The sequence below is a fragment of the Gossypium arboreum genome, chromosome 3, assembly GCF_025698485.1.
Source record: "Gossypium arboreum isolate Shixiya-1 chromosome 3, ASM2569848v2, whole genome shotgun sequence".
Lineage (NCBI taxonomy): Eukaryota > Viridiplantae > Streptophyta > Magnoliopsida > Malvales > Malvaceae > Gossypium > Gossypium arboreum.
In genome coordinates this window covers 103,378,491-103,404,830 of record NC_069072.1, presented here as the reverse complement: position 1 = coordinate 103,404,830, position 26,340 = coordinate 103,378,491, and the positions used below count along the sequence as shown (strand labels likewise).

The window sequence follows — 26,340 nt, the reverse complement described above, 5'->3', positions numbered from 1 at the left end:
ATTCAATATCGAACAACATGTCTCGAGACAAAAAGACTATGTCTAGAGATAGATCTCCTTTTGATTAGCATTTTTTTCTTCAATAATGGTATGACTTGAGACATTGGGGTACAGATTTCAAGACTAGGTCATTCATGTCTTAAGATTGGTTTCGAGACGCACTTCTCCTATTTCCTAATTTAGCTTCGAAGTACCCTTGTCTCGAGACTTTATCCATTTTGTCTTAAGATGACTTTTTAATCTCGAGACCCAATCCAAGAAAATGTACCAAATGGTAAAATTTATTCCTAAAATCTCAAGACATATTCTTACTATCTCGAGACTTTAAGGTAAAATGGCCTAAATTAAATGTTTCACTTGCATTCAAATCTTAATAAAACTTGCCTAACTTACCTAAATTTTAAACCAAACTCAAATACAACAATTTCACACTTGAAAACGTATTTAAACACCTGTCAAAATAATCTTCAATGTTTCACCACCTAGCAAAGTAAATTTCATAAACAAACACATATGCTCATACGTAATATTCAACTAATCAAACATTGAAATTCATCTCATAAAACATTATACGTCCTAAAATTACCAAAATAAACCAAACACATGTCCAACCATAAGACTCAACCTAGGTACGTGTCATTAGTTATAAATTTATATACAAAATGAGTATAAACTTGATTTGAGCTAAGCTATCAAACTTGGATGCTTTTGACTTGATCTAGTAGAATCCTATCTGAGACCTACGTACAAAAACAAACATAATGGTACGCTAAATATTGAATACTTAGTGGTGCTAACATAATTTTAAATCGAACATATAGCAATAAGTAAACGAGCATACAAATAATATATGTGCACTTATATCTTTAAGACTGGTTCAACATTAGACATAGCACATACAAGCAAGGGTCTTCTTTTTACATTGCTTTTTGGCATTGATCTAGCTTTCCATGGCTAAGGCCATTGGACCTCACTAAGACAAAAGCAAGCGACCTATTGGCTCGGTTGAAATTGGATGAGGAATCACCCGACTGCTGGGGCTCATTGATTCAGCTTCAATCATCCACTGGAAAGATTGTTCTTCCCGAATGGTGAGACCGATTCAGGACAAAGCTGTTGCCAAGCAATTCCAACTATAAGCCACCGGTGTCGACTAGCCTTTACAACCGAAGAGTCTCACGTTATTGAAGGCTAATGCGACCATGAAGATAATCAATCACTACCATCTATCGCTCCTACTAATGAAGTTAGTTTCTCGAAATTATTTAATCCCACAGCTGGATCATCTTTTATCTAATAATGAAATAACATGCTTAATGAATAAGTATACTATAAAAAGGAAGATTACTAACTTCTTCATTGCATATTTAAACGTTTGCATTTTACTCTACTGATGCTCCAGCTCCAGGGTTATGGGAGAAGAGGGAAAATAATAAGAAAATAAAAATTCTCACCAAAATGAGGAAATTAAAAAAATTTAAAAAAAAAATATTGTTAACGACCACATCATATTGCCATTACACTGGCGGCTCACTGACCGTAACATAACAAATCCATTGCATTGGAGACCATATACAAATTTTTAAAACTTCGGTGAACAAATCATAATTTTAAGCAAACATAAATTACTAAACTTGTAGTTTAACTATATGAAAAAATCATGAGTTGCAGTATGATAAAATCCCACAGTAATTGAAGATGAACTTACTACAAATTTCTCAGCAAATTCAAGAATTTATAGTAGTTGAAGTTAGTGACCAACAAGATTCTTTGATCTATATATTACATGCACTTTCTGCACTATAAGAAACTTGTACATTTGTACCCGCCACCTAAATTCACTAAACTATATAACTTGGGAGCAAATCTCTGCATTGCCTTTTATGTATACAGAAAGCAAAAAGCAGCATTATCTTCATGTCTACTGCAGCATATCAACATCCCTGATGAAATACTTATAAAATTCTCCAAACGGTACCTCTTTCCAATAATTCTTGAAAACCCAACCCACGTAGAGAAGGTAGCTTCACCGGAAGATGAACAAATAGCAACAGCAAAAGTAACGGTATGACAAAGGAGCAGAGCATCACTTCTTGACTAGATCAGCTAACTTTTGGTTCTAGTGTACAGCAAGAAAAGAAATCTGTTGCCATTCAAGGCTTCTTTATAAATTTCTTAGCTTTCCTTGAGAAGTTTTTCACCATATCTCTGTCAGAGAATGTCAATGGAAGTTCTTCATCAATAGTCTCTCTTTCATCAGACCAGCCCATGGATGCATTCTCATCTTTCAAGCTGCCTTCAATAGACTCCCCCAGGAAGTTGGGATCTTCTGGTATATCTCGATACAAATGTTTCAAAATGAACAGGGCAGTATCATAATCCCTCCAATAGTTTCTGTTAAACAAAAGGTTTACAAATCAAAATCGGAACAAAAAATACAAGTTTATTCTTGAAACCTGAGGCAAAATCAAACATAGGATTGAAGCTATTCCACCCCTCACAACTATTCTTGCTGCAGAATATTCGAACACTGATGGTATGAAATTTAGCACATTTTTTTGGGGCCTTGTCTTGAGGTTGCGAAACCCCAAATTTTCTATCTTTTACCCTACGCATGATATATTAATGCTTTTTACTTTTCATTTCTTAATAGACAAACCATTTTGATAGTAACGTCTACAACAAGCATATTGCCAACTCAAAATTTAAGATGCCACATGCGATTACAACATAAAACAAATATAGGGCTTTCAGTTTTAAATTTAATGTGGCCTTGTATTCAAGTTTGGCCTCTCCACCAATTCTCCTATGTTTCTAAGTTCGGATGTTTGGTATCAAATTTTAAAATAGTACTAAATTCTCCATGATTAATGATCAGGATTAATATGCTGTTTGTTGACCCTAATTTGTTTGTCCCCATGGCAAGATTTCATTTTTAGTTTTTAGTATTGGCTCGTTGGGTGTCAAAAGACTTAGGCATAAAAACGAATTCCTAAATTTTAGGGATAAGTTCTGGTTGTTCTTTGTTTTTTATTTCTGTTTTCATGAAATCTGGTTAGTTCTTGGTTTGATAGGGGTTAGCTTGTTGAGTGTTTTATGTAATTTGTTGTTCCTAGAATCAATGAATTATTGATTCCGATTTAAAAATCTCAAATAGTATCAAAGCACGATCCTTGAGACTTGGGTGGAAAATTTACTAGATGTACCATGACTAGAGCCAACAGAGTCTTAGCAACTTTAGGGTGATGTGGACAACACTAAAACCATCTCCTCCACACCTTTTCAAAATTGATGATGCCAGTATGAATTCTTCTCTTCAATTAACCATTCACAAATTGAACGGAAAGAATTACCTAGAATGGAACCAACATGAAACTAGTAACGACGGAAACAAAGATTTGATCTTTGACAGCTAAAGTGAAGAAATTGGCAACAACTAATCCAACTTCAAAAGCATTAAGGCAAATTGACAAAGGCAGATGTCAAAGATTGTTTACAGAACTTACATCTCTTTCTCACACTATACAGGATATTGGTTTCTCGTGTGCTATGGGGTTCAATTTATAAACAATTCAATAGTGGAACGTAAATGTAGAACTTTGGATTGTATGATATTTTAAGATGAGACCATGCAAGGGCATGTATTTCAAAAAGAACTCAAGCAAAGATATTCAAATCTTCATGAGTTCAATAACTAACTGCAGATTAGCAAAAACAATCATTTGTGGCATAGTAGTGCAAATGGCAAAGGAGATTTGTTCGATATGGCCAACCATGCAACAGCTCATAAAATGGCAAACAGTCCAAATGCGATTCACTTGGCAGATTTTTATTTGACGAACTGTCTCGCGGACTGACATTATGCAGACAGTCCATATGATACAAGCCTGGCGGATTGTCCAAGTGAGAACAAATTTGCAGACACATGAAGCTGAGATCTGTATGGCGGGATTGAAGAAATGCAGAGTATATCCGTGGAATGTGCCTGCGGAATGTATCCGCAGTTAGAATGAAGTTGTTTTGGTGCACGCTACCTGTGATGAGTGCGTGTTTGTTTTAGGTAAAACCAATCTTAGTTGGTAGATTTTTTTATTTGTTCAGGGAATGATCGACATGTTTGGTTAATTTTGTGTACAAGAAATGTATTTCAAGTTTCAAGATTGTATTAGTGGGATTTGTTGAGTTCTCTTGAAAAGAAACTCATATATCTTGTAAAGTTTGAAGAAAATAAAACACTGAGAGCAGACTCATTATACTGCTAATTCTCTGTTTTGCTTTCTTTCTTTGTTCTTAACACTCCAAGATTTCAGAAGGAATGTGGCTGATAAGGATACTAAATTTTTTATTGGTTAGCCCATGAAGATGTTTTGGAACATTTAGGCTATTATAAGCATCAGATTAGAACCTTATTCATTATGATAGATCAAAGGATGTGGAAGTAGATTGTCATTTCATAAGAGACATTGTACAATAGATAATAATGCATGCCAACTTGACTGTAAATAAAATACGTTCAAACCAAAGCTCTCTCTCAAAATAAGTTTTAAAGACTTGAGGAGAATAACCCATATCTACAACCTAGATTGAAGAGAAGTGTGGAAATTCTTCATTCAATTTAGCTATAAATGTGTGTGCCATTATTTTTCTTATTAATAAGGAAACACTTGGGTAGCCTATTACCAGCTCATTTAGGTAGATAAGTTTTATTCATATTCTAGGAATATTTTATTTTATCTTTTTAGTAGTTTATTAGAATAAGAGAACTATTTTCCCCTTGTCAGTTCTTTAGTTAATAATAACAGAACAGTTTTATTAAATGCTCTCTTGAGTAACTTTCATGACATCTGAGCTAGGTTATCTCTAGTAGAATCATGGTTAAAACAGCCTTCATTGGAGATAAGAGATCTAGCAATAATACAGAGGAAGAAAGTTTTACCCTTGAAACAACTAATGAAAATTATGAGGGCCAAAGTTCTCTAGAAGGGTCTCAAGGAACAACTACAGCATCTACACAAGCTTTTCAATCACCACAATTTCGGATGAATTCTTATCTTCCAAACTCATCCAATAATCCTTCTTCCTCCTTTGCTCAATCAGGTACTGATTTTTCTGTTTTTTTTTTCAATGCCAAGCCTTGTAAAACAAACACGTGGATCATTGATTCCGGAGCTAGTGATCACATGAGCTAGTGATCATAATGCTTTAATTTTTATCTGTGGAACAGCTTGCCAAACCATTGATATGAACCAAGACAATTACATGAACAAGAGACTGCAAAGAGCTGATCTAGAAATTTATGATTAAGTACTGAAAGTTTTCTCATCGAAGTCAAGTTTTCCAAGCTAGAAAGAATAATGTAAGAGCTTGTATTTTTATTATAATATTTTATTATTTTAGTTTTATTTTATAATATTTAAGTAATATATATTATAGACGGCTAGTGCTATTAGCTATGTTAACGGGACTCAGGGCACGGGTGCATGACATGGATAAGACTCCTAGTGTCGGACATGGTAATTCTCGAAATTTCGGACACAGGGACACTGTCCACATGTTGGACACGGACACTTGGACACTTTCCAAATGTTAGGTACGGCAGTAGGACAGGGCGTCTCACATTTAAAAAGTATAGTTCTTCTTTTTGGCGTCTCATAACCTAATTTATGAGATGATCCAGCCTTGGCTTTCTTTTGGAAAGGTGCTTTTTTGTTTTTTTATGCCTTAGCTTTTTGCCCATTGTGAATTTATAAAATCATGGGCTGGTCAGGAGTCTGGACCAGCATTAAAAATTTTATAAAAATCCCCAACTAAAAAAACCCTAGAAACTTAAAGTGAAAAGTCACAACATTTCTCTTCTTCTCTATGCCACCTTGATTGGGGCTTTACGTATGAGATTTTTTTTCTTTTCCTCAACCAGCAATTTCTTTGTTAGAAGTCATCCACGGTCGCCACTGTTGCCTCCACTGTGTATCCTCCTCCTCCTACTTTATTTTTCTTTTCCTCCAGGTTTTTTCTTCTCAGTTCTCCCACCACCACATCCATCGATTTTCACCAGATCCGATCCTTGTCCAGTGTCGGAATCTGTGTCAGATCCTGTCAACACCAGTACTGCACCCCTAACTGCCGGAGGTTATTAGTTATCTTTAGGGTTTAAACCTAGGGCTAGAATAAAACTTTATTTGTAAGAAAGCCTAGTAACTGAACTTGCAAGAAGAAAGCCTCTATAAATAAGTTGTAGGCTTCACAGTCATATTATGATTCTTTTTTTTTTTTTGAATTAATATATAGAAACTAGAGGTTTTTTTTAAACCCTAAGTTTTCTAGAGTTTCATCTTCTCTCTTACTACTTTGTTTAGCCACTAATTCTTTTATTGCTGCTGATTTAGCACCTAAATTATATCATTATTTTCTACAATTTCCTTTCCTTTTTCAAACTTTGTAAACTTGCATAAATAAGCTAAACTTTGAGTTGAATATGCACAACTTTTCTTTCTCCATTTCGATTTCCATTACACGCATGTATATGTATATATATATATATGTATATAGATTCAAGAATCTTACGTATGTGACCCAATAGCTTGTAGATACGGATGTTCAAAAGTTTTATCCTGTAGAAAAACAAAACGACTAGTAAGGAGAAATTAGCACCAGCAATCATAACTAAGAACACAAACTAAAATCCTTATGTTACAATAAGAGGAAAAAGACAACTAAACTCCGTCCACTATTTCTTTGATCACACAAACTCTGAAAATTATATCATTGGAAGTTGGCATAACCCCATACACTCTTTAACATTTTTTTAAAAGATTCCTTGAAATACTTCCTCATCCAACTCAAATACCAATTTTCAACTCATTTGTATTGCTCAATCAGGTATATGAGTAAATAAGTAGAACTATAATTACTAATAGAAGAAGCCAAGAAAGACCATAAGTTAGAGCATCGTAATGCTTCAATCTCCAAATCTAAATACATACCATCATATTGATTGGCCTCCGATAGGTTGGAGGCAGGTGTCTACAAGAGTAACATTCAGTGCTAGATTTAGATACCAATGGTACAAACCAGTAAAACCCTACACATCACAGTAGTGACAACTGACAACACAAAACTAAAGAACCAATAACTGCTAGCAGTGAAGTGTATTAACCAAAGTTCATGTGCAGTCTCATTTTCACAGGCATACATCACAGTAGTGACAACTGACAAAACAAAACTAAAGAATCAATAACTGCTAGCAGTAAAGTGTATTAACCACAGTTCACGTGCAGTCTCATTTTCACAGGCATACACCAATGCATGCATGCACACACACACAGAGACTAAAGGGAAATTAAAATGAAATCAGATAACATCAGACAGTATAATTACACACCTGAAGTACATGATCTATCCGTCCTTCACTTCCAGTTAACCTCTCAATCATTAGAGAACCATATGACGTCTCTTCTTTTTCTTCTACATTCTCTTCTCCTATTGTCATAAAAATAAATAAATGAAAGGTAGAAGAGTATAAATGAAATATAGTAGTAACATATATTAGGTCAAAACTATTTTTGTTAGTGCACGGCAACAAGTGCACCAATTAGTGTTACTTGTACACATAAAAGAGAAACTAAAATGACAAATGATACAAAAGTCTAAACTACCTTCTAGGTTGTCAGTGTCTCTTGATTGGCAAGCTGTGAGCACTTTTGCCTGTTCAAAGCAATTCTAGAAGTTACCAAATCAGAACTAATGATATAATTTAGTTATGACCCTAAGTCATGTTTCAATTGAGACTCAAGTTTCACAATACATTATAATTGTACAATCAAAAACTAATGCAACAATTCAGCATTTTGTGTATTATGGAATATTTAAGGCAACTAAAAACTCCAATGAAACCAGTATGATCATTGTCAGATTACAATTTCCTAAATAAGGAATATTGTGTGTGTATTAGCTAGGATTCTGTAAATATTTCAATGACTATTATCCATAACTTTAAGGCTGTTTTTAGGGTCAACACTTCTAGAATTAGTCTGTTTCCTAGTATACAGTTTTAAGTTACGCTCACTGTGTGTATATATATCACTGTAATTTCTTGTGAATAAAATTAAACCGAATTTTAACATGGTATCAGAGCCTTTTTTAGCTCAATTTTTGGGTTTTTTTATTCTTTGTCTGGCAACTTCTTCTCATTCCCGATCAACCCTCAAGCCTGTAAAATTTGTTCAAAAGAAACCTGGCTGAAACTATCGAAACCAGCAACACTAGGGATATCTTAGAAGTCTCTGTGAACAACTCAAATCCAACAAGTGAGTTGCAGAACATCCAAGCAGCCTACAGGTTGAAGAATTACCTTAAGTGGTCTCAACTGGTTCGCATGTTCTTGACGGGAAGAGGAAAGCTGAGTCACCTACTCGAAACTGGACCTAAAAAAGATCCTAAGTTTGATGCTTGGAATGAACAAGACTCTATGGTAATGTCTTGGTTATGGAACTCTATGATGCCAGAAATCAGTGATACATGCATGTTTCTTAACACAGCCTAAGAAATATGGGAAGCTGTGAAGCAAACTTATTCTAAAGTTCGAGATGCTACCCAAATTTATGAAATCAAGACTAAGATTTTATCTACCAAGCAAGGAAGTCAATCAATCACGGAGTATTCAAATCTGTTGCAAAGCTTATGGCAAGAGATGGATCACTACCAATGTATTCAGATGAAGTGCAGTGAAAATGCAGCACTCTTGAAAAGATTCGTTGAAAAAGATCGAATTTATGATTTTCTTGCTGGATTAAATGTTGAGTTTGATGCAGTAAGAGTTCAAATACTTGGAAAAGAGGATCTACTATCACTAAATGAGACAATTGCGATTGTCAATGCTGAGGAAGGAAGAAGAGGAGTTATGATTGAGAATAGTCAGGTGGATAGTTCAGCCTTGGTTACAAAAGCTATAAATGAAAGGATATTTGGCCTGGAGTAGCCAACTAGCGACGATAGTAGGTAGACAGAACTTACAAGGCCTATTAACAGGGATTTCTTATGGTGCACCTACTGTAAAAAATCTCGTCACACTAAAGAAAGATGCTAAAAACTCCATGGAAAGCCACAGACAACAATTAAAAATTTTTCAAAAAAAAAAGTTGACAACCAAAGGGACGAGGGCAAGCACATACAGCAACAAAGCTGGCTAGAGAAAGGAATTCTCAAGAATCATCTGTTGAGTTCAATAAAGAAGAAATTGAGAAGTTGAAGAATTTGCTAAGATCATTGGAAAAATCTTCTTCAACAGGTACTTGTAGTTTGGCTTTTTCAGGTATATCCTCTTCTCAAGATTCTAAAGTCTCGAATATACCCACCAAAAGTTCTTGGGTCATTGACTTAGAAACGTTCCTCACAAAAATTTGTTTCATATACACCTTACCCTAGTAATAGAAAGATAACAGTAGCCAATGGTTCTGTGATCACAGTGGTTGGTCAGGGTGATATTGTTATAAACAAAACTCTTACTCTTAGAAACGTTCTCCATGTTCCAAAACTGTTTACCAATCTTCTATCAATCCAAAAATTACCAAAGACTCTGATTGTAGTGTGATTTTCTATCCCAATCGATGTGTTTTTCAGGAATAAAATACGAGGATGATTGAACATGCTAAGGAAGTAAATGGCCTATACTATCTTGAAGAATCCAATAGAGAAGTTAGTACTCTGAGTTCCTCACTTTTGTCATTTATCTCAGAATATGTTAAAACCAATAAAGACCAAATTTGGCTCCATCACCTACGCCTTAGTCATCCATTATTTAGAGTTCTTAAAATTATGTTTCCTTCATAATTCAAAGAGTTAACTGTTAAAAAATTCCATTGTGATGTCTGTGAACTTGCAAAACATAAACATACCTCTTTTCCGATAAGCAATAAAAGAACATCCACTCCTTTTACTCTTATTAATTGTGATGTTTGGGGGCCATCCACTATTTCAAATATTTCTGGGGCTCGGTGGTTTGTATCCTTTATTGATGATCGTACCTGTGTGTCTTGGATATTCCTTTTAAAACAGAAATCTGATGTAAGGTCTGTCTTTCCAACCTTTTAAAATATGATCAAAACACAATTTTGTGCTGAAATAAAAAAATTTAGGTCAGACAATGTCAAAGACTATTTCAATCAATTTCTCATCATATTTCCAAGAAAGAGGCATTATACATGAGTCATCTTGTGTTAGCATACCCCAACAAAATAGTGTTGTCGAAAGAAAGAATAGTCACATTTTAGCTATTACAAGAGCCCTCTTGTTCCAAAAAAATGTCCCTAAACAATATTAGGGGAAGGTTGTTTTAACTGCTACTTTTATGATAAATAAATTGCCTACAAAAGTCCTTAAATCTCAAAGTCCTATGCAAGTTCTAGCAAAATTCTTTCCTAATTTCAATACTTCAAATAACCTTACTCCCAAAATATTTGGCTGTGTTGCCTTTGTACATGTACATTCTCAAAACAAGGGAAAACTTGATCCACGAGCTGTCAAATGTGTCTTTCTCAATTATTCTTCCACTCAAAAGGGGTACAAATGCTATCATCCAGCCACAAAAAAATATTATGTATCAGCTGATGTTACTTTTGCAAAAAAAGAGAATTACTTTACTAGTCCTTATCTTCAAAGGGAGATCTCATTCACAAAAGATAAAGACAGAGAATCCTTTCTCCTTGATTTTCCAGCTCCTGCCCAGCCAAACACTCAATCCTTACCTGCCAACCAGCCTGCCCAACTCGAAACTATGCAACCCGAAACAGAGCCTAATACACCCAAATCATAATAAGGGATTCAGGACACTACTCGTCCTTTACTGGTTTACTCAAGGAAGTAGGCACCGGTGCAAGTTCAATCATCTTCTTCTTCTATACAATCTGCTTCTATACAATCTGCTACTATACAACCCAAGGTAATTGCTGAACCTATTTTGAATACTAATACTAAAACAACAAAAAATTCATATTAGAGAGACTGATTTTCTCATTGCTATATAAAAGGGACTAGAGCCTACACAAGACATCCCTTGTATTTATTCATGTCTTACAAAAATTTGTCCCATAAGCACAAAGCCTTCTTCCTAGCCTAAATTCCATCTCCATTCCCAAAATCGTATCCAAGGCATTAGATGATCACACTCTGTTTGTAAAGTACTATCTTTAAGGGAGTGACTGCTTTGTTAGCCTATGTAGATGACATTATAGTGACTGGTGATGATCTGGAAAGAATGGAGAATTTAAAGAAATGCCTAGTAAAAGAATTTGAAGTCAAAGAGCTCGATAAGTTAAAATATTTTCTAGATATTGAAGTGGCACATTCTCGGGAAGGAATCTTCATATCTCAGCAAAAATACATAATTGATTTGTTTACAGAGACGGGCAAGTTGGGATGCAAACCAGCAGAGACGCCCATAGAGGTTAACCACAGACTTCGAGATGCACAAGAAGATGCAACAGTTGATAAAGGTTCATATCAAAGACTTGTGGGGAAGCTCATCTACTTGTCACATACTAGACCGGATATTGCCTAAGCAATCGGTGTTGTAAGTCAATTCATGCACAACCCCAAAGAATCACATCTTAGAGCCGTGTATCAGATTCTCCAGCACTTAAAGGGCACGCCAGGCAGAGGACTTTTATTTAAGAAAGTGGAGAAGTTAACTCTTGAAGCCTATACTGATGCAGATTATGCAGGGTCTATTGTTGATAGAAGATCAACCTCGGGCTATTGCACTTTCCTAGGAGGCAACCTTGTGACTTGAAGGAGTAAAAAACAGAATGTTGTGGCTAGATCTAGTGCAGAAGCTGAATTTAGGGCGATGACACTTGGGATTTGTTTGGAAGATTTAAAGATCAAGTGGGAAGGTCCAATGAAGTTGTATTATGATAATAAGTCTGCTATCAATATTGCACATAATCCAGTTCAACATGATCGTACGAAGCACGTTGAGGTTGACTGACATTTTATAAAAGAAAAGCTTGACAGTGGCTTAATTTGCACTCCATTTGTGTCCACTGATTTGTCAACTAGCAGATATACTTACCATAGAGTTGTCTGGGAAGTTCTTTCAGAAACTAGTAAGCAAGTTGAGAATGGATGATATCCACTTCCCAGCTTGAGGGGGAGTGCCAGATTACAGTTTCTTAAATAAGGAATATTGTGTGTGTATTAGCTAAGATTCTATAAATATTTCAATGATTGTTATCCCTAACTTTAAGGCTGTTTTTAGGGTCAACATTCCTAGAATTAGTCTGTTTCCTAGTATACAGTTTACTAAGTTAGGCTCACTGTGTGTATATATGTCGGTGTAATTTCTTGTGAATAAAATTAAGCCTGATTTTAACAATGTAATTTCTTTGTAGAGATTGGAACTTAAACATGACCAGATACCAAGTATTAAACATGTAGATTAGACTCTTGATTTTAGGTTACTAATTAAATGATCCATGTATTTCATGTTATATATGGATAATAATTTGAGAATGCTTTCAAGGTTCAAATATTCATTAACTATTAATTAAAAATTCAGAATATATTTCTACAACATTAACAGCCAATGCTTTTGACACTGAATGAACCAAACAGGGATAAAAGCTTCATCATAACCTCATAATGTTCAGCACTAAACTGTCAACACATGCATTTCTTCTAGCTTTGGAGAAAATAAAGAGAAAGAAAGAGAATAAAACAGACTGTTTTAAGTAGAATTAGCCCAAAACAAAATTAAACCTCTGCAAACTATTACTGTTATATCATTCCAAAAGAAACAAACAATAAGTGAATGAGAATGATTGTACTCATACTTGCACTCAGAAGAAACAAATTGGATTTTGACCATTACTCCTATACATGAAACGCATGTATAATTTTACCAGAATAATCAAGGAATCCACACTTAGACCAAATCCAGAACAGAGAAAATTTTGAGAAGTTCATTGCCATAGAAGTCAAAGCAATGGAACCAAATAAAGCTTGCATATATAACAAAAAGATATTAACTTGGGAAAGTTTAATTGGACTCACCCTTACAGTACTGAAATGATCCATTACTACATGAGAACGAGCAGCTAAACGTTCAGTAAATTCCTAAACAAAAAAGACAAGCATATCAAAAGCTAAACATGGGTAGGGCACATGGTGAAAGAGAGGAAAGGGGTAAACCAAAAAGGGTGAATACAAGAAAGAAAGAAAAACATAATAAGCATATATCAAAGGCCTTACTTGAAACCCAATATGCAGCCTTTTTCCACCTTTATGATAAGGGATAATGACAGGACGTTTAGTGATGTATTCTTTACAAACAAGTGGTTCGACTCTGCATACATTCAAAAATGCTCTGTAAAGTTTAAGGACAGATTACGATCACAAACTAAGATGAAAAAATGAAACATGTCCAGAAAGAAAGAAAGAGATGGCAAAGGGAATACAAATTTTCAGTTGTTTTTCTTTTTCTTTTTCTTTAGGACGCTGCCAGGTTGTGGACACACAAAGATAGATACGCACATGATATCAACAAATCAAACTCAGAGCTATAGTGAGTCCATTCCTCACCCCACCCAAGACCCCTCTCCTAAAATCAAGTGGAGAAAAGATCACACACTTGTCTACACCGAACTATAGCTTCACAATTCTGCCAGTTTAGATGAGCCAAACCAAAGAAGCTCATGCCGAGCCACAAATGAACCATTTCACTTAAGATCTGATATTCTCTGCACCAATGATGAATAAAACAGTTCATTACAGGTTAACACCAACCTATATGCTACAGGATCAAATGGATGGAAAATGTTGAACATTTGACGACAAGCTGGCATCTCTTCAGATATGTTCTCCTCATCCCAATAATCTTGCCCTTTGCCTGCAACACAGAGAAAAATAGTTAGCAGTTCAAGCATGATATAAAGTACAAAGAGAACTGTTGTGACAAGGCTGGAAATCAGGAAAACTAAGGTGAGAAACATAATGTTAGAACTTGAAGATTCAACTTAAACAGAAGATATGAGGGAAGCAAAAAGTAAAGAGAGAAATATAGTAGCTAATAGCACCTTATATAAGACGATAAAAATTGTGGCACACTAAAAACTGTATTAATTTAAGTAAAGCAATTAAAAACATAACTAGGGGATAGCCATTTAAAAGATAAAGTGAAATGATCAACAAAAATAGGTGAGATTATTTATCAGAAGAACCAGGCACAGCATAATAAATAGCAATATTTGAAATAAAGTGAAATCATTCATTAGAATCGTGATACTTTTCTGTGACTTCATAAAAATTACGATAATTATCTTCCATCGGCCAATGGTATCCAAACTTTATTAAAAGTAATAATGAATAGAACAAAAAAACCTTAGAAAGTAGAAAAAGGAAAATTGCAAGTATGCTTAAAGAATTTAAATGTGCCAATAGTATACACATAAAAGGCTTCCAAATTTTATCATTACCAAGTCCAATACGGATATTGCGAAGGGCAAGGAACACTCCCAAAGGTGATCCCACTGCAAAGAATGTGTCGACCTGATATTATAAAATTTGAACTGAATAAGTCACAAGTTCCATAAAATGTTAAAGTATCCACTTTTTCTTCTTCTGGGAAGGATTACCTTGGTTTTATGTTCCTATGTATCTTTCAATACTACTAAAATAACATTAGTATACCTTAAAGAGAAGCTACTCTTATCACAAGAAAACCAAAAAAAAAAAAAAATTATGAAAGAAAAACAATTATATTATTTTAATCATACCTTGAATTCAAGCTTTGTGTATCTAATATAGGGGGTATAGCTCTTTGTTGCATCATCTAGCTTCAGTGGCAGCTTTTGATCAAACTTCTGCAACATAGGTGGTTTTTGCATAAGCATCTCCTTATTTTCTGTTATATAAGACATCAAAACTTGTGTAAGATGTCCTCCATAAGAATATATCAAGAATAGAGATTTCCATGCACTAAAAACGAGGGGGGGATCCTTCAATCAGCATACCACCTATATCCTCGGAGTTATTTGATTCCAGCTCTGCAATTTTTGCTTTTAGGGAATCGATCTGAAGCAGGGGAAACGTTCATTTAACACATTGAAATCCAAGGAAGCAAAAGAAAAACGCATGTGCCTAAAAAGCAGTATCCATAGAAACAAGATACCCTTCCTGAATGCATAAGTATGTGTATGTTCCTATACGCAAATTGAAATGCTTACCTCCTCTTTAAGCATTTTGATTGTTTTATCCCTATCTCTGGCTTCTTCGTTCTCTTCCTCAGTAGCTTTCTCCAAACAACCGTTTGAGACAACAAAGTCTACTTCTATAGTTTCCCCAGACCCAGTCTCCTCCAGCCAATGGGCTCCACTAAAATCATTAAGTGACTGATGCACGTCCTCCTTGCAACTTTTCTGCATAGGGTCCTCAGCTGCTACATCAAATTTAGTTGACACTGAGGATTTATCTTCAACATGTCCTTCTATTACAGATGGATTTGGGAGTAGAATTTCTTCACCAAGGCAATCGACTATGTCCTTTGTCATCATAGTTGAGTCATTTTTCTCTAGATTAGCCAAAGAACTGCATTTAAAAGACTGGTCAATCATATCAGGAGAACATTCTAGATCTTTTGAGTCTTTCTCATACAGACACTGCATTGGAAAAAGGGAGGATAGATTTTCTTGATGGCATAGGATGTCGTATGAGAGGACGCTTCCCAGGGAATGTCCATATATTGAAACCTAAACAGAATTGATGCCATAATTAAAAAGCATTGAGTGGAAACAATGTCAAAACAGTCATAAAACTTAATGAAAGTCGATGCATACTCATTCAACTAGACACATACCTTTCCATCATAACCAGGATTCCGTTTAAGAAACTTCAAATACAGCCTATTTAATTGGTTTGAAACCTGCAGGACAAGAATTACATATTGATTTGGTTTCAAAATTAAATCCTTTTCAGAATGTAATAACCTTATTTCATTAAAGGGGTCCACCAAAGTTGCATGAAGTTAAGACATTCAAACATAAAACAAGCCTTAAAAAATCATAAATGTAAGGGCTCTTAAAACTTTTATGCATCTTTACACAAAAATATGCCATAGAAACCATTAGTGTATCATTGGTAACGCAATACCTATTAACTTCGAGGAAACTAATGCACTTTCACACCCTAATATGTAAGAGCCCCCCAACCATCCTCCCTGCACATAAATAATTTGCGCTAAAATGTATATCCTATAATTAATATTTATTGTTAGCCTGAACCTATACCAGCTCCCTTTGTTCCTCATATATGAATACCAAACCAAATAATTTCCTGAAAATGTAAAGTAGACTTCTTACATTTTGATGCATAAAGCCTCCTCCACCTCTCTTCACAGATCATTGATTATATGCTAAAAGAGGAAACTTTACAATCTATTCCTTTTCCCACATCCAAGATGACCAACCAACAATCTTTGCACTTTTTCTCATCCAAGAAGCCTTGAACTATTTTGACACACAAGAAACATCAAATCACAAGAATTTTCTCATAACCACTATTAATTTGGATATTATTTTTATTATATTGCAAAAACTATTACCACCTACACATAAATAGAAGATGATTCATTTGAGATATGCAAATCCAAATATGATAGAGAATTATGAAGGAAATGAGATCATTGATGACCTAGAATAGAGCCATATAGCACAATCCACGGTCACTCACATAACTAAGCCATCTAACTTGAAAATGCTGCAGCTAAATATAGTCAATTGTGTTTTTAGCTCCCCACTTGAAAACCACACAAGTTCATCCAAAAGTTTTCATTACATCAAAACTACCTTCGATATCAAAGGCCTCTATGGTGTTAGATAATCATCAACTACCACTATAAATGCAACAAATATAACCAGATCATTACCTTCAAACTAACATCACTCACCACCACAAAAAATTCATTCAATGCCAGCTCCCAAAGCATCATCAAGAAAATAGGTTTATGCAGTTGAACTACATTCCTCGTCATTATTCACAAATAAAAACCACTTAAAATACAAAATTGAAATTCATATTAAAGTGTGGAAATCAACAGATGTTGACTAGTGTTTGATAGAAATCAATGGAGTAAATAGTAATTATGTTGATTGAGGTTCGGCAAAGATGTTTTAATAATATTTTATTGACTACTAGTTGGTAGAGATGATTTAGGGGTAACTATTGCAATTTGTAATAATGCTCATTATTAGTGCCTAATATCATGCTTTGTGATAGTTTCCTATTCTAGGATTTTAGCATGCATAAAACTAGGCTACTAAAACTAACAAAAAGTAAGGAAAAGAATAAAGATTTTTCTCTCAAAAATTCTCTTCTCAACAAACTCATTTTCTTCCAAAACTTCTTTCTCAACATGGTATCAAAGCAAGTTCTAAACCATCCAAAAGAAGAATGCATAAACAAAACCTCCTAAATCAACCATTGCAGGCAATAGAGAAAACTAAATTTCATCTTTTAAGTTGATTAGAACAAGTTCAGTTATTATCTCCAAGGATATACCCTTTGATCAGTACTATTTGTGTCCAGCCTTGATTGGAATATGCTATCTATAAGCTAGATTACTAGAGACACCAATTGTGTTGCTAAATTTCTTCCAAGCATGTGTCAATTTCAAGTCTTGGACTTGAGGAAGACAACTGACCATGCTAGGATACGTGTGTGGGCTTATACCTTCTCGAAATTGACATATCGTAAATCTCAAAACTCAATATGTGCCTTCATTATTTAGTACCAGTGAATATGTGCAATCATGTTGTGGCACTACTGATTAGGTCATTCAAATTTCAAATATCTAGAAAACCTTTTCCCTCATTCAACAAAAACTCGAAAAAAAATTAAAGTGAGGTTTAACAATTATCCGAACATGTTTGAGGTACCTATCAAAATCAACCATACCATCCATTCATCCCTTGTTAATAATTCACAGAGATATTTGGGGCCAACATCTCTAATCAACAATATTTCCAAGTCCACATGGTTTGTGTCATTTATAAATCATGAGTCAAATTTTTCAATTTTTCAACAATATTTCAAACCCAAATTTCAAGCCAAACTATAAGAGTTCAAGATAGATAATAGGAGGAAATACTTTTAACTCAATCCTTGGAGCTTATCCCATTGAGCAAGGAATAACATCAAAGCTCGTGTAGACACTAAACAAGACACGTAGTTGTCAAAAGGAAAAATCAACAAATTTTGAGGTTGCTAGATCATAATGCTCTCAACACATGTACCATAGCACTTTTGGAGGGGAAGTTGTACTTAAAGCAACTTGATAAACAAAATGCCTTCTCGAATATTGAAGTTCAAAACACCATGTCGAGAACTCCTTGCTTCATATCCACACACTCAAATTATCTCCACCATTCCTATCTGTTGGAATTCCTTAAATTAAGTAGATTTTCTACCTTAGTTCTAGGAATTTCCTTGTACTATTAGCCATAATCAAATTACTAATTTTTAGGGATAGGCTAATTTCTAGAGATTATTTCCTTTTTATTTTTCCTGCTATTCTTTAAAAGGCTATAGTCAGATTAGAAAAAATAAGAATAATTCTTCTTCCTAAACTTGTTCATGGTATCTAGAGCATCAGGAATTCAGTTAATCCTACTCTTTCTTCTCTTTTCTTGTTCTATTTTCTCTATTAGAAACCCTACTCCTATGGGTGACACCGAAAATTCCTCTTAGACTCTTCATAAACTTCAGCTAACCAAAACTCAACTTGAGGCTCTTCATAAACTATTCAGGACTCCTACAGCCAGTGGGTCACTAGCTATTTAAGGTACTGCTTCAAATACTACACACGAACCTATCACTTCTTCCTGGATACTAGACTCGGGTGTATCCGACCACATGACAGGTAATCTAAGTTTGTTTCACACCTATTTACCTTGTCATGATCACTCTCGAATTCGCATAGCTGATGGATCTTACTCATTGGTGGTGGAATTGGGACAGTTAGACTTCTGAAAATTTTTCCCTTGATAAAGTTTTACATGTTCCAAATCTTTCTTATAATTTACTCTCAATTAGCAAGCTTACCAAGGATCAAAAAGTACTTGTTAAATTTTCTCTTTAGGTTATGTGGTTCGAGAAGTGAATCGGGAAGATGATTGGCACTGCTAAAGTTGATGATGGCTTATATGTTTGGAACAAAAACAGTTCACAAGAAGGATGGCCTTATCTACATCAAAAGAAGATTCTATCATGCTATGGCACCGTAGACTAGGACACCCAAATTTCATGTACTTGAAGAAATTGTTTCCTCTACTATTTCTAAATAAGAAAATAAGTTCAGTGAACTGTGAAGTTTGCCAACTGTCTAAACACACTCGTGTCCCTTATCCTTTGAAACCTTATGTTCAATCTCAACCTTTCTCTTTAATCCACAGTGATCCATGGGGAGCCAATCGAGTAAAAAACATCACAGGGGCTAGGTGGTTCATAACTTTCATTGATGACCACACTAGAGTTTGTTGGATCTATCTCCTTAAAGAAAAATCCGAAGTCTCTAGAGTCTTCAAAAATTTTCATTCAATGATTCGAACCCAGTTCAATTCAAATATTCACACCCTTAGAACTGATAATGGGAGAGAGTACTTTAATTCTATCCTAAGTCCTTATCTTTCTGAGCAAGGAATCATACACCAAAGTTCTTGTCCTGACACCCCTCAACAAAACGGGGTTTCCAAGAGGAAAAATAGACACCTTGTAGCCGTGGCTCGTGCTCTTATGTTTACTATGGGTGTACCAAAGTATTTATGTGGAGAAGCTGTCCTCACTGCTTGTTATCTTATAAACCGACTCCCATCTAAGGTATTAAACTTTCAAACACCTTTATATACTCTTCAAAAAAATTTTCCCTTGTTTCGTGTTCCTAATCTCCCAACCAAAACATTTGGTTGCAAAGCATTTGTCCACAACCATCAACCTAACCGATCTAAACTTGATCCTAGAGCCCACACTTGTGTCTTTATTGGTTACTCACCTACACAAAAAAGGTACAAGTGCTACTCTCCAACCTTACACCGGATGTTTGTCCCTTGATGTTACTTTCTTCAAAAACGAGCCATATTTTTCAGCCTCTCATCTTCGGGGGGAGATACTTAGTGAAGATGAGACCTTGAGCAATCTTCTCATTATACCTCAAGACACTATCAGCCCTACCACCACTACAAAACCTGCTGAAAATCCTACAGCCACTTTTTTTCTGTTTTGGAACCTGTTTTCCTATCTCCACTGTTCAAAGAACAAGAAACAAGGGTGATTAACCATACTAATGAAGAAAAACAGCCCACTCATTCGAAAAACAACAAGAAAAACTCGGGGCTTCGTGTATACTCTCGGAGACTCCAATGCCTAAAATAGAAACAAGATTGCCAATGCCATCTTTACCCGAGGATGTCTTGAGGAAGAAGTGTCACCTCCTTCATCTTCCATCTATCTTCCAATTGCAGATGAAAGGGCACTAGGAGCTGCACTCAACATCCCATTTCTCGGTTTGTATCCTATGGAAACTTGTCTAAATCCTACAATGCCTTTGTTTCTAATGTTGACTCTATAGAAACTCCAAAAAACATAGAAGAGGCTCTTAAGTCAACCAAATGGAGGCAAGTCGTGTTGGAAGAAATAAAGGCTCTTGAAGACAATGGAACTTGGGAAATATCTAAACTACCTCTTGGGAAGAAGACCGTGGGTTGTAAGTGGATTTTCACCACAAAATTTAAACCAGATGGGAGCATTGATCGATACAAGGCTAGACTTGTGGCGGGGTTTCACTCAAACATATGGGTTGGACTATGAGGAAACATTTGCACGGTGGCCAAATTGAATACTATTCGAGTGCTTCTCTCAATTGCTGTCAACTTAGAATGGCCTTTGATCCAATTGGATGTAAAAACGCTTTTCTCAATGGAGAATTAAACGAAGAAGTCTACATAGATTTTCCTTTGGATTCAAGGAAGCAAGGGCCAAGTATGCAAGTTGAAGAAGTCCTTGTATGGACTAAAGCAATCCCCTAGGGCTTGGTTTAATCGTTTTGCCAAAGCCATGACTAGTAGACATTATACTCAAGGTCAAGCTGGTCACACCCTATTCTACAAACACTCGGATAATGGGAAGTGTTGTATTCTCATTGTCTATGTAGATGACATAATATTGACAGGGGATAATTCTATTGAAATTGAAAGACTAAAAAGAGTTCTTAAGTCTTGAGTTTCAACTTAAAGATTTGGGGAATCTTCGATATTTTCTAGGAATGGAGATAGCAAGGTCAAATGCAGGTATTTCAATCTCTCAAAGGAAGTATGTTCTTAATCTACTTTACGAAGTCGGATTGTTGGGTTGCAAACCACCGAGACTCCTATGGAACCCAACCTTAAATTAGGAACCGATAAGGATAGAGAAGAGGTAGACAAGGGAGATATCAACGGTTAGTGGGAAAACTTATCTTTCTCACACTCGTCCGGACATAGCTTTTGGAGTAAGTGTTATAAGTCAATTTATGCATGCTCCTAGGGAGAAACATTTGGAAGCGCCTACAGGATATTGAGATACTTAAAGGGACTCTGGTAAGGGGTTGCATTTCAAGAAAGATGTAAATCGAAGCATAGAAGTCTACACCGATGCAGACGGGCAAGGGCGATTAATGACAAGCGCCAACAAGCGATTCTGCAGCTATGTTTGGGGTAATCTCGTGACATGGAGGAGTAAAAAGCAATCTGTTGTGGCACGCAGCAGTTGCTGAATCTGAATATCGAGCTTTGTCCCACGGTATATGTGAAGGAATGTTGTTACAACGGCTAATGGGAAAACTAAAATTATCCTATACAAAACCTATAACATTATCTTTGTGACAACCAGCAGCAGTTAGCATAGCTCATAACCACATACACCATGACCGTACCAAGAATGTGGAAATTGATCGCCACTTTATTACGGAGAAAATTAATAAAGGGAAGTTTGTGTTTCATATCTACCTACAAGACAACAAGTAGCGACGTGTTAACCAAAAGCTTGAGCGAGAAAAATGTTCGAAGAAATTATGGGCAAGCTGGGTTTGATTAACATCTACACTCCGACTTGAGAGGGAGTGTTGGAATTCCTTAAATTAAGCATTTTCTACCTTAGTTCTAGGAATTTCCTTGTACTATTAGCCATAATCAAATTACTAATTTTTAGGATAGGCTAATTTCTAGAGATTATTTCCTTTTATTTTTCCCGCTATTCTTTAAAAGGCTATAGTCAGATTAGAAAAAATAAGAATAATTCTTCTTCCTAAACTTGTTCACTATCAAAGTCTTTGCATGCACAACATTTGTTCACATCAACCAACAACAACAAAGCAAGTTGGCTTAGAAATCAATCAAATTCTTATTCTAGGATATTCTCTAAATCAAAAAGGCTAGAAGTGTTATTCCCAAAAAAACAAGAAAATTTTACAACTCCATGGATGTCATTCTTTAAAAATCAGCCATACTATGCAAAAACTAATATCAAGGGAAGAATCCTATTCACAAGGGAATATTAGTTCTGGGATGGCATAATTAAAATTTATCAACCTACTCATGAGTCTATCACCAAAACACAAGCCCAAGCCTTCAAACGACCAAAGCCTAAACCTTATATCCTCGAGTATGAATCATCTCACCTTGAGCTTGATACATCAAACCTTATGGGTGACCAATCTAATCCCTCTAGCCCAAAATCCACACAAGTGAAGGAAGAGCTAATAATCTATTCTCAAAGACAAAAAAATCCGAAAAACTTAGGACATTCAACATCATAGCTATCCAAGGAGCTTAACCAACTCTAGAGAATATGGAAACTCAAACAAGTAAACTCTTACTAAACCAAATCCTTCTATCATGTTAAAAGATCTTCATCAACTTATAGCCTTATGAAAAGGTTTAAAGTCTTGTACTCAACATCCTATTCATAATTTCCTCTTATAGAAAGTTGTTTAGAGCATATGTCTTTGCTCTAACCAATGAGTAGATTCCAAACAACATTCAGAAAACCCTTTTGCAACCTAAGTGGAAAAAATGCTTTTTTGGAAGGAATCCAAGCTCTAGGAAAGAACACATCATAAATCATTGACTTGCCTAAAGGAAAAAAATATTATTGGTTGGAAATTGATCTTCTCAATCAAACACAATGCTGAAGGTAGCATTAACATGGACAAAGCTCATCTCACATTGCAAAGGAGTTAACTCATCCCATGGGATGAGACTTCTATTTGAGTAGCCAAGCTAAATTTGGCAAAGTACCATTGCTTTTGGTGGCAAATTTAAACGTCTCTTCACCAAGTAGCTGTTAAAATGCCTTCTTAAATGAAAACTTAGGAGGAAATCTAAGCAAAAATTCCCTTAGGATTTGAAACCCAAGGGAATATTGGCAAGGTTTGCAAGCTCCACAAGTCACTATATGCTCTCAAAGGATGTGTATTGGTATTTGGTAGAATATTTTTGGAGTAACTATATTGAGTAAGATACTCTTAGTAATAATTTATAAACTAGTGGTCGATAGAGATAATTTAGGAGCAATTATTGCATTCTATAATAATGCTCATTATTAGGGCCTACAATCATCCTTTGTTATAGTTTTCTGTTTTAGGATTCTATCATGTATAAATAGAGGCTATTGCAATTAACAGAAAGTATGGAAAAGAATAAATTATTTTTTCTCCGAAAATTTCTCTTTCTCAACACTCTTTTTCCTTTAGAATTTCTCTTTCTTGACATGAAGGCAAGATGTGGTACCTTTTTCCCTTGTAAGACTTGAATTCCTAACTCACCCACTAACATGGATGAAAACATAGAGGAAAAAAGAACAAAAGGGAGGTAATTAAAAAGTAGTTTCTCGTTAAGGTACAATTTTGTTCATGTGCAAGGGAATTGGTAGTCTTTTCTTTTGAAGTGTATTAAAAATCCTAATACATATGAAGGGAAACAAGAAGTAACTCATTCTTATGTAATTTACTCAACTAAGTTGTTAGCATTTAACTTATAACCAAACCAATTTGCTAAGCTATATATATTAGATCTATGCGCACCCACTCTAAGGGTGAAACAATAAATAATATAATGATAAAAGTTCAAAAGAAAATATATATATATTGACATCTAAACATGAAATAAAAAATGAGAGAAGTGAAAGTAGAGTTATTTATAAGTGAGAAAAATACATCAACCAGATGAGTTTTACTTTTCAATTTTATTTTAATAAAAGAGTAAAAATACATCAACTAGATGAGTTTTACTTTTCAATTTTTATTTTAATAAAAGAGTATTGCCAAAAGGACTTGGTGTCACTTGACTTGTGACATAAAACTCAGTCAGGAACATTATTACCAGTTTAGATATAGAACATTCTAAGTAAAGAAGCGAGATAAAATTGTGCAAAAGCGAACAAAATTACAAAATTCATAATAGCATTTAAGAAATATTTAGTTCTTAATAAAATGAAACTAATCTCATTTGGATATTACAATGTTAGTGTAGGAATATTCGTAAATATTTTAGGAATATTTTGTAGATATTTTTTATTAAAATCCCTTATTTTAAGGGATCATATCTCCTATTTAGTATCTTTCCTAACTTAGAGTTTCCTAAAGTAGTGTCATAGGTTGTATATAAAAACTCGATTTATGTTCTATTTAGTATCAAATACTCGATTTCTACATGGTATCGACTTAGGTTACGATTTCTTTTTTCAACCTAGACCATGTCCAAACTCCTTCTCCTACTTGAGATTACTTCAAATCCGAAAATTTTTCGGTTCCGATGCTCCATCGATTAAATGCAGTCGACTATCACCGCCATCGATTGAATGGCAACAATTTTCTTGAATGGTCCCAATCGGTTAAGATTTTTCTCTTGGCGAGAAAGATTGGACTACGTTCTTGGTGAAATCAAGAAACCTCTTGTGGATCGATGCTGGTTTTGCTAAGTGGATGCGTGACAATGGTCGAGTTATGACTTGGCTCCTTAATTCCATGACCCCGAGTATAAGCGAAACTTTCTTCTTTACACCACATACCGTGTGCATCCATGAAACCTACTCTAGCACGGATAACATTGCTGAATTATATCATGTTGAAGATCAAGCAGCCACACTTAAACAAGGAACCATGCTCATTACTCTCTACTACAATACCCTTACTCGCTCTTTGGCAACAATTATATTTGTATGCACATTATGATTGGGCAGATCCAAGAGATGCTGCTCTTTATCAGCAAATTGTTACTCAACGAAGACTTTTTCAATTTCTCCAAGGCTTAAATAAGGACCTGGACGAAGTTCGCGGCAAGGTCCTGGCTATTTCTCCTCTTCCCTCCCTTCGAGAGGCTTTCTATTTGGTCAAGAAGGAAGAAAGGCGAAAGTGTGTGATGCTGTCTGATGAACCATATTCCACTTCTAAAAGATCTGCCTTACTGACCCATCAATCATCTCCCTCTTCCAAACGGGAGAGACCTTGGTGTGATCATTGCAAAAAGCCCGGCCACTCTAAGGAAAAGTGTTGGAAGCTTCATGGTAAGCCTCAGGACTGGAAGTCCAAGCACTCTCGAGATAATAAATCAAGCCTTGTCGTTGCCACCTCTGTCACTAGTTTCACTAAAGAACAGATTCTTGAACTTCAAAACTATTTGGAAAGTTTCAAGGGTCTTGTGAGGGTAATCTGGTCATAAAAGATCCAGAAGGTAACCTTTCTTCTACTGCATTTTTCTCCTCCCAATTGACTCCTAATTGGATCCTCGATTCGTGCTACGGATCATATGATCGGTAACAAGGCATTGTTTCACAATTTTTCCATACCTTTGGTAAAGTCACAAAACGGTGATGGTACCTTGTGCAAAATAGAGGACATGGCAATTGTTATTCTCAATGAACAGATTGCACTTAAAATGTTCTCTTTGTACCAAATCATGTGCAATCTCATCTCTGTTAGTAAATTGTCCACAGACTTGCACTTTGCTCTGTAATTTTTAATGATCGTGATTGTACTTTGCGTAATCGAACTCAAGAAGATGATTGGTAAGGCCACTTGCATAATGGTCTCTACATCCTCCCTACCTCTCCTAAAATCGAGATCTCCAAGTCATTTACCGCTTTAGGAAAAGTTGATCTTGTTATGTTATGGCACTTTCGTTTAGGCCATCCTAGTTTCCAATACCTTGCAAAATTGTTTCTGCTCTATTCATTAATAAAAGGCCTAATTTTTTTCTTGCAAAGTTTGCTCTCTTGCCAAACATACTAAATCATCTTATTTTCCTTCTACATACAAGCCTTCTT

At 35.3% G+C, this 26,340-nt stretch overlaps 1 protein-coding gene across 6 annotated transcripts in view; it reads right to left on the bottom strand.

Annotated features, from left to right (window-relative positions):
* Positions 1–1,608: 1,608 nt before the first annotated feature.
* Positions 1,609–26,340, bottom strand: part of LOC108478187 (phospholipase SGR2-like) — a 43,510-nt gene continuing 18,778 nt past the window's right edge. For 5 of the 6 annotated variants that reach the window (XM_017780615.2, XM_053025803.1, XM_053025802.1 and 2 more), the window contains 12 exons: positions 15,848–15,913; positions 15,219–15,740; positions 15,006–15,066; positions 14,769–14,896; positions 14,469–14,541; positions 13,780–13,882; positions 13,246–13,339; positions 13,048–13,110; positions 7,656–7,704; positions 7,382–7,479; positions 6,565–6,611; positions 1,609–2,394 (listed from right to left, as the gene is read on the bottom strand). In XM_017780615.2, coding sequence (XP_017636104.2) covers positions 2,154–2,394; positions 6,565–6,611; positions 7,382–7,479; positions 7,656–7,704; positions 13,048–13,110; positions 13,246–13,339; positions 13,780–13,882; positions 14,469–14,541; positions 14,769–14,896; positions 15,006–15,066; positions 15,219–15,740; positions 15,848–15,913 — 1,545 coding nt within the window. In that variant the 3' untranslated portion in view covers positions 1,609–2,153. Of the gene's footprint in view, positions 2,395–6,415; positions 6,612–7,381; positions 7,480–7,655; positions 7,705–13,047; positions 13,111–13,245; positions 13,340–13,779; positions 13,883–14,468; positions 14,542–14,768; positions 14,897–15,005; positions 15,067–15,218; positions 15,741–15,847; positions 15,914–26,340 lie in introns of those variants that run through there. The other variant, XM_053025806.1, reaches the window with a different exon arrangement.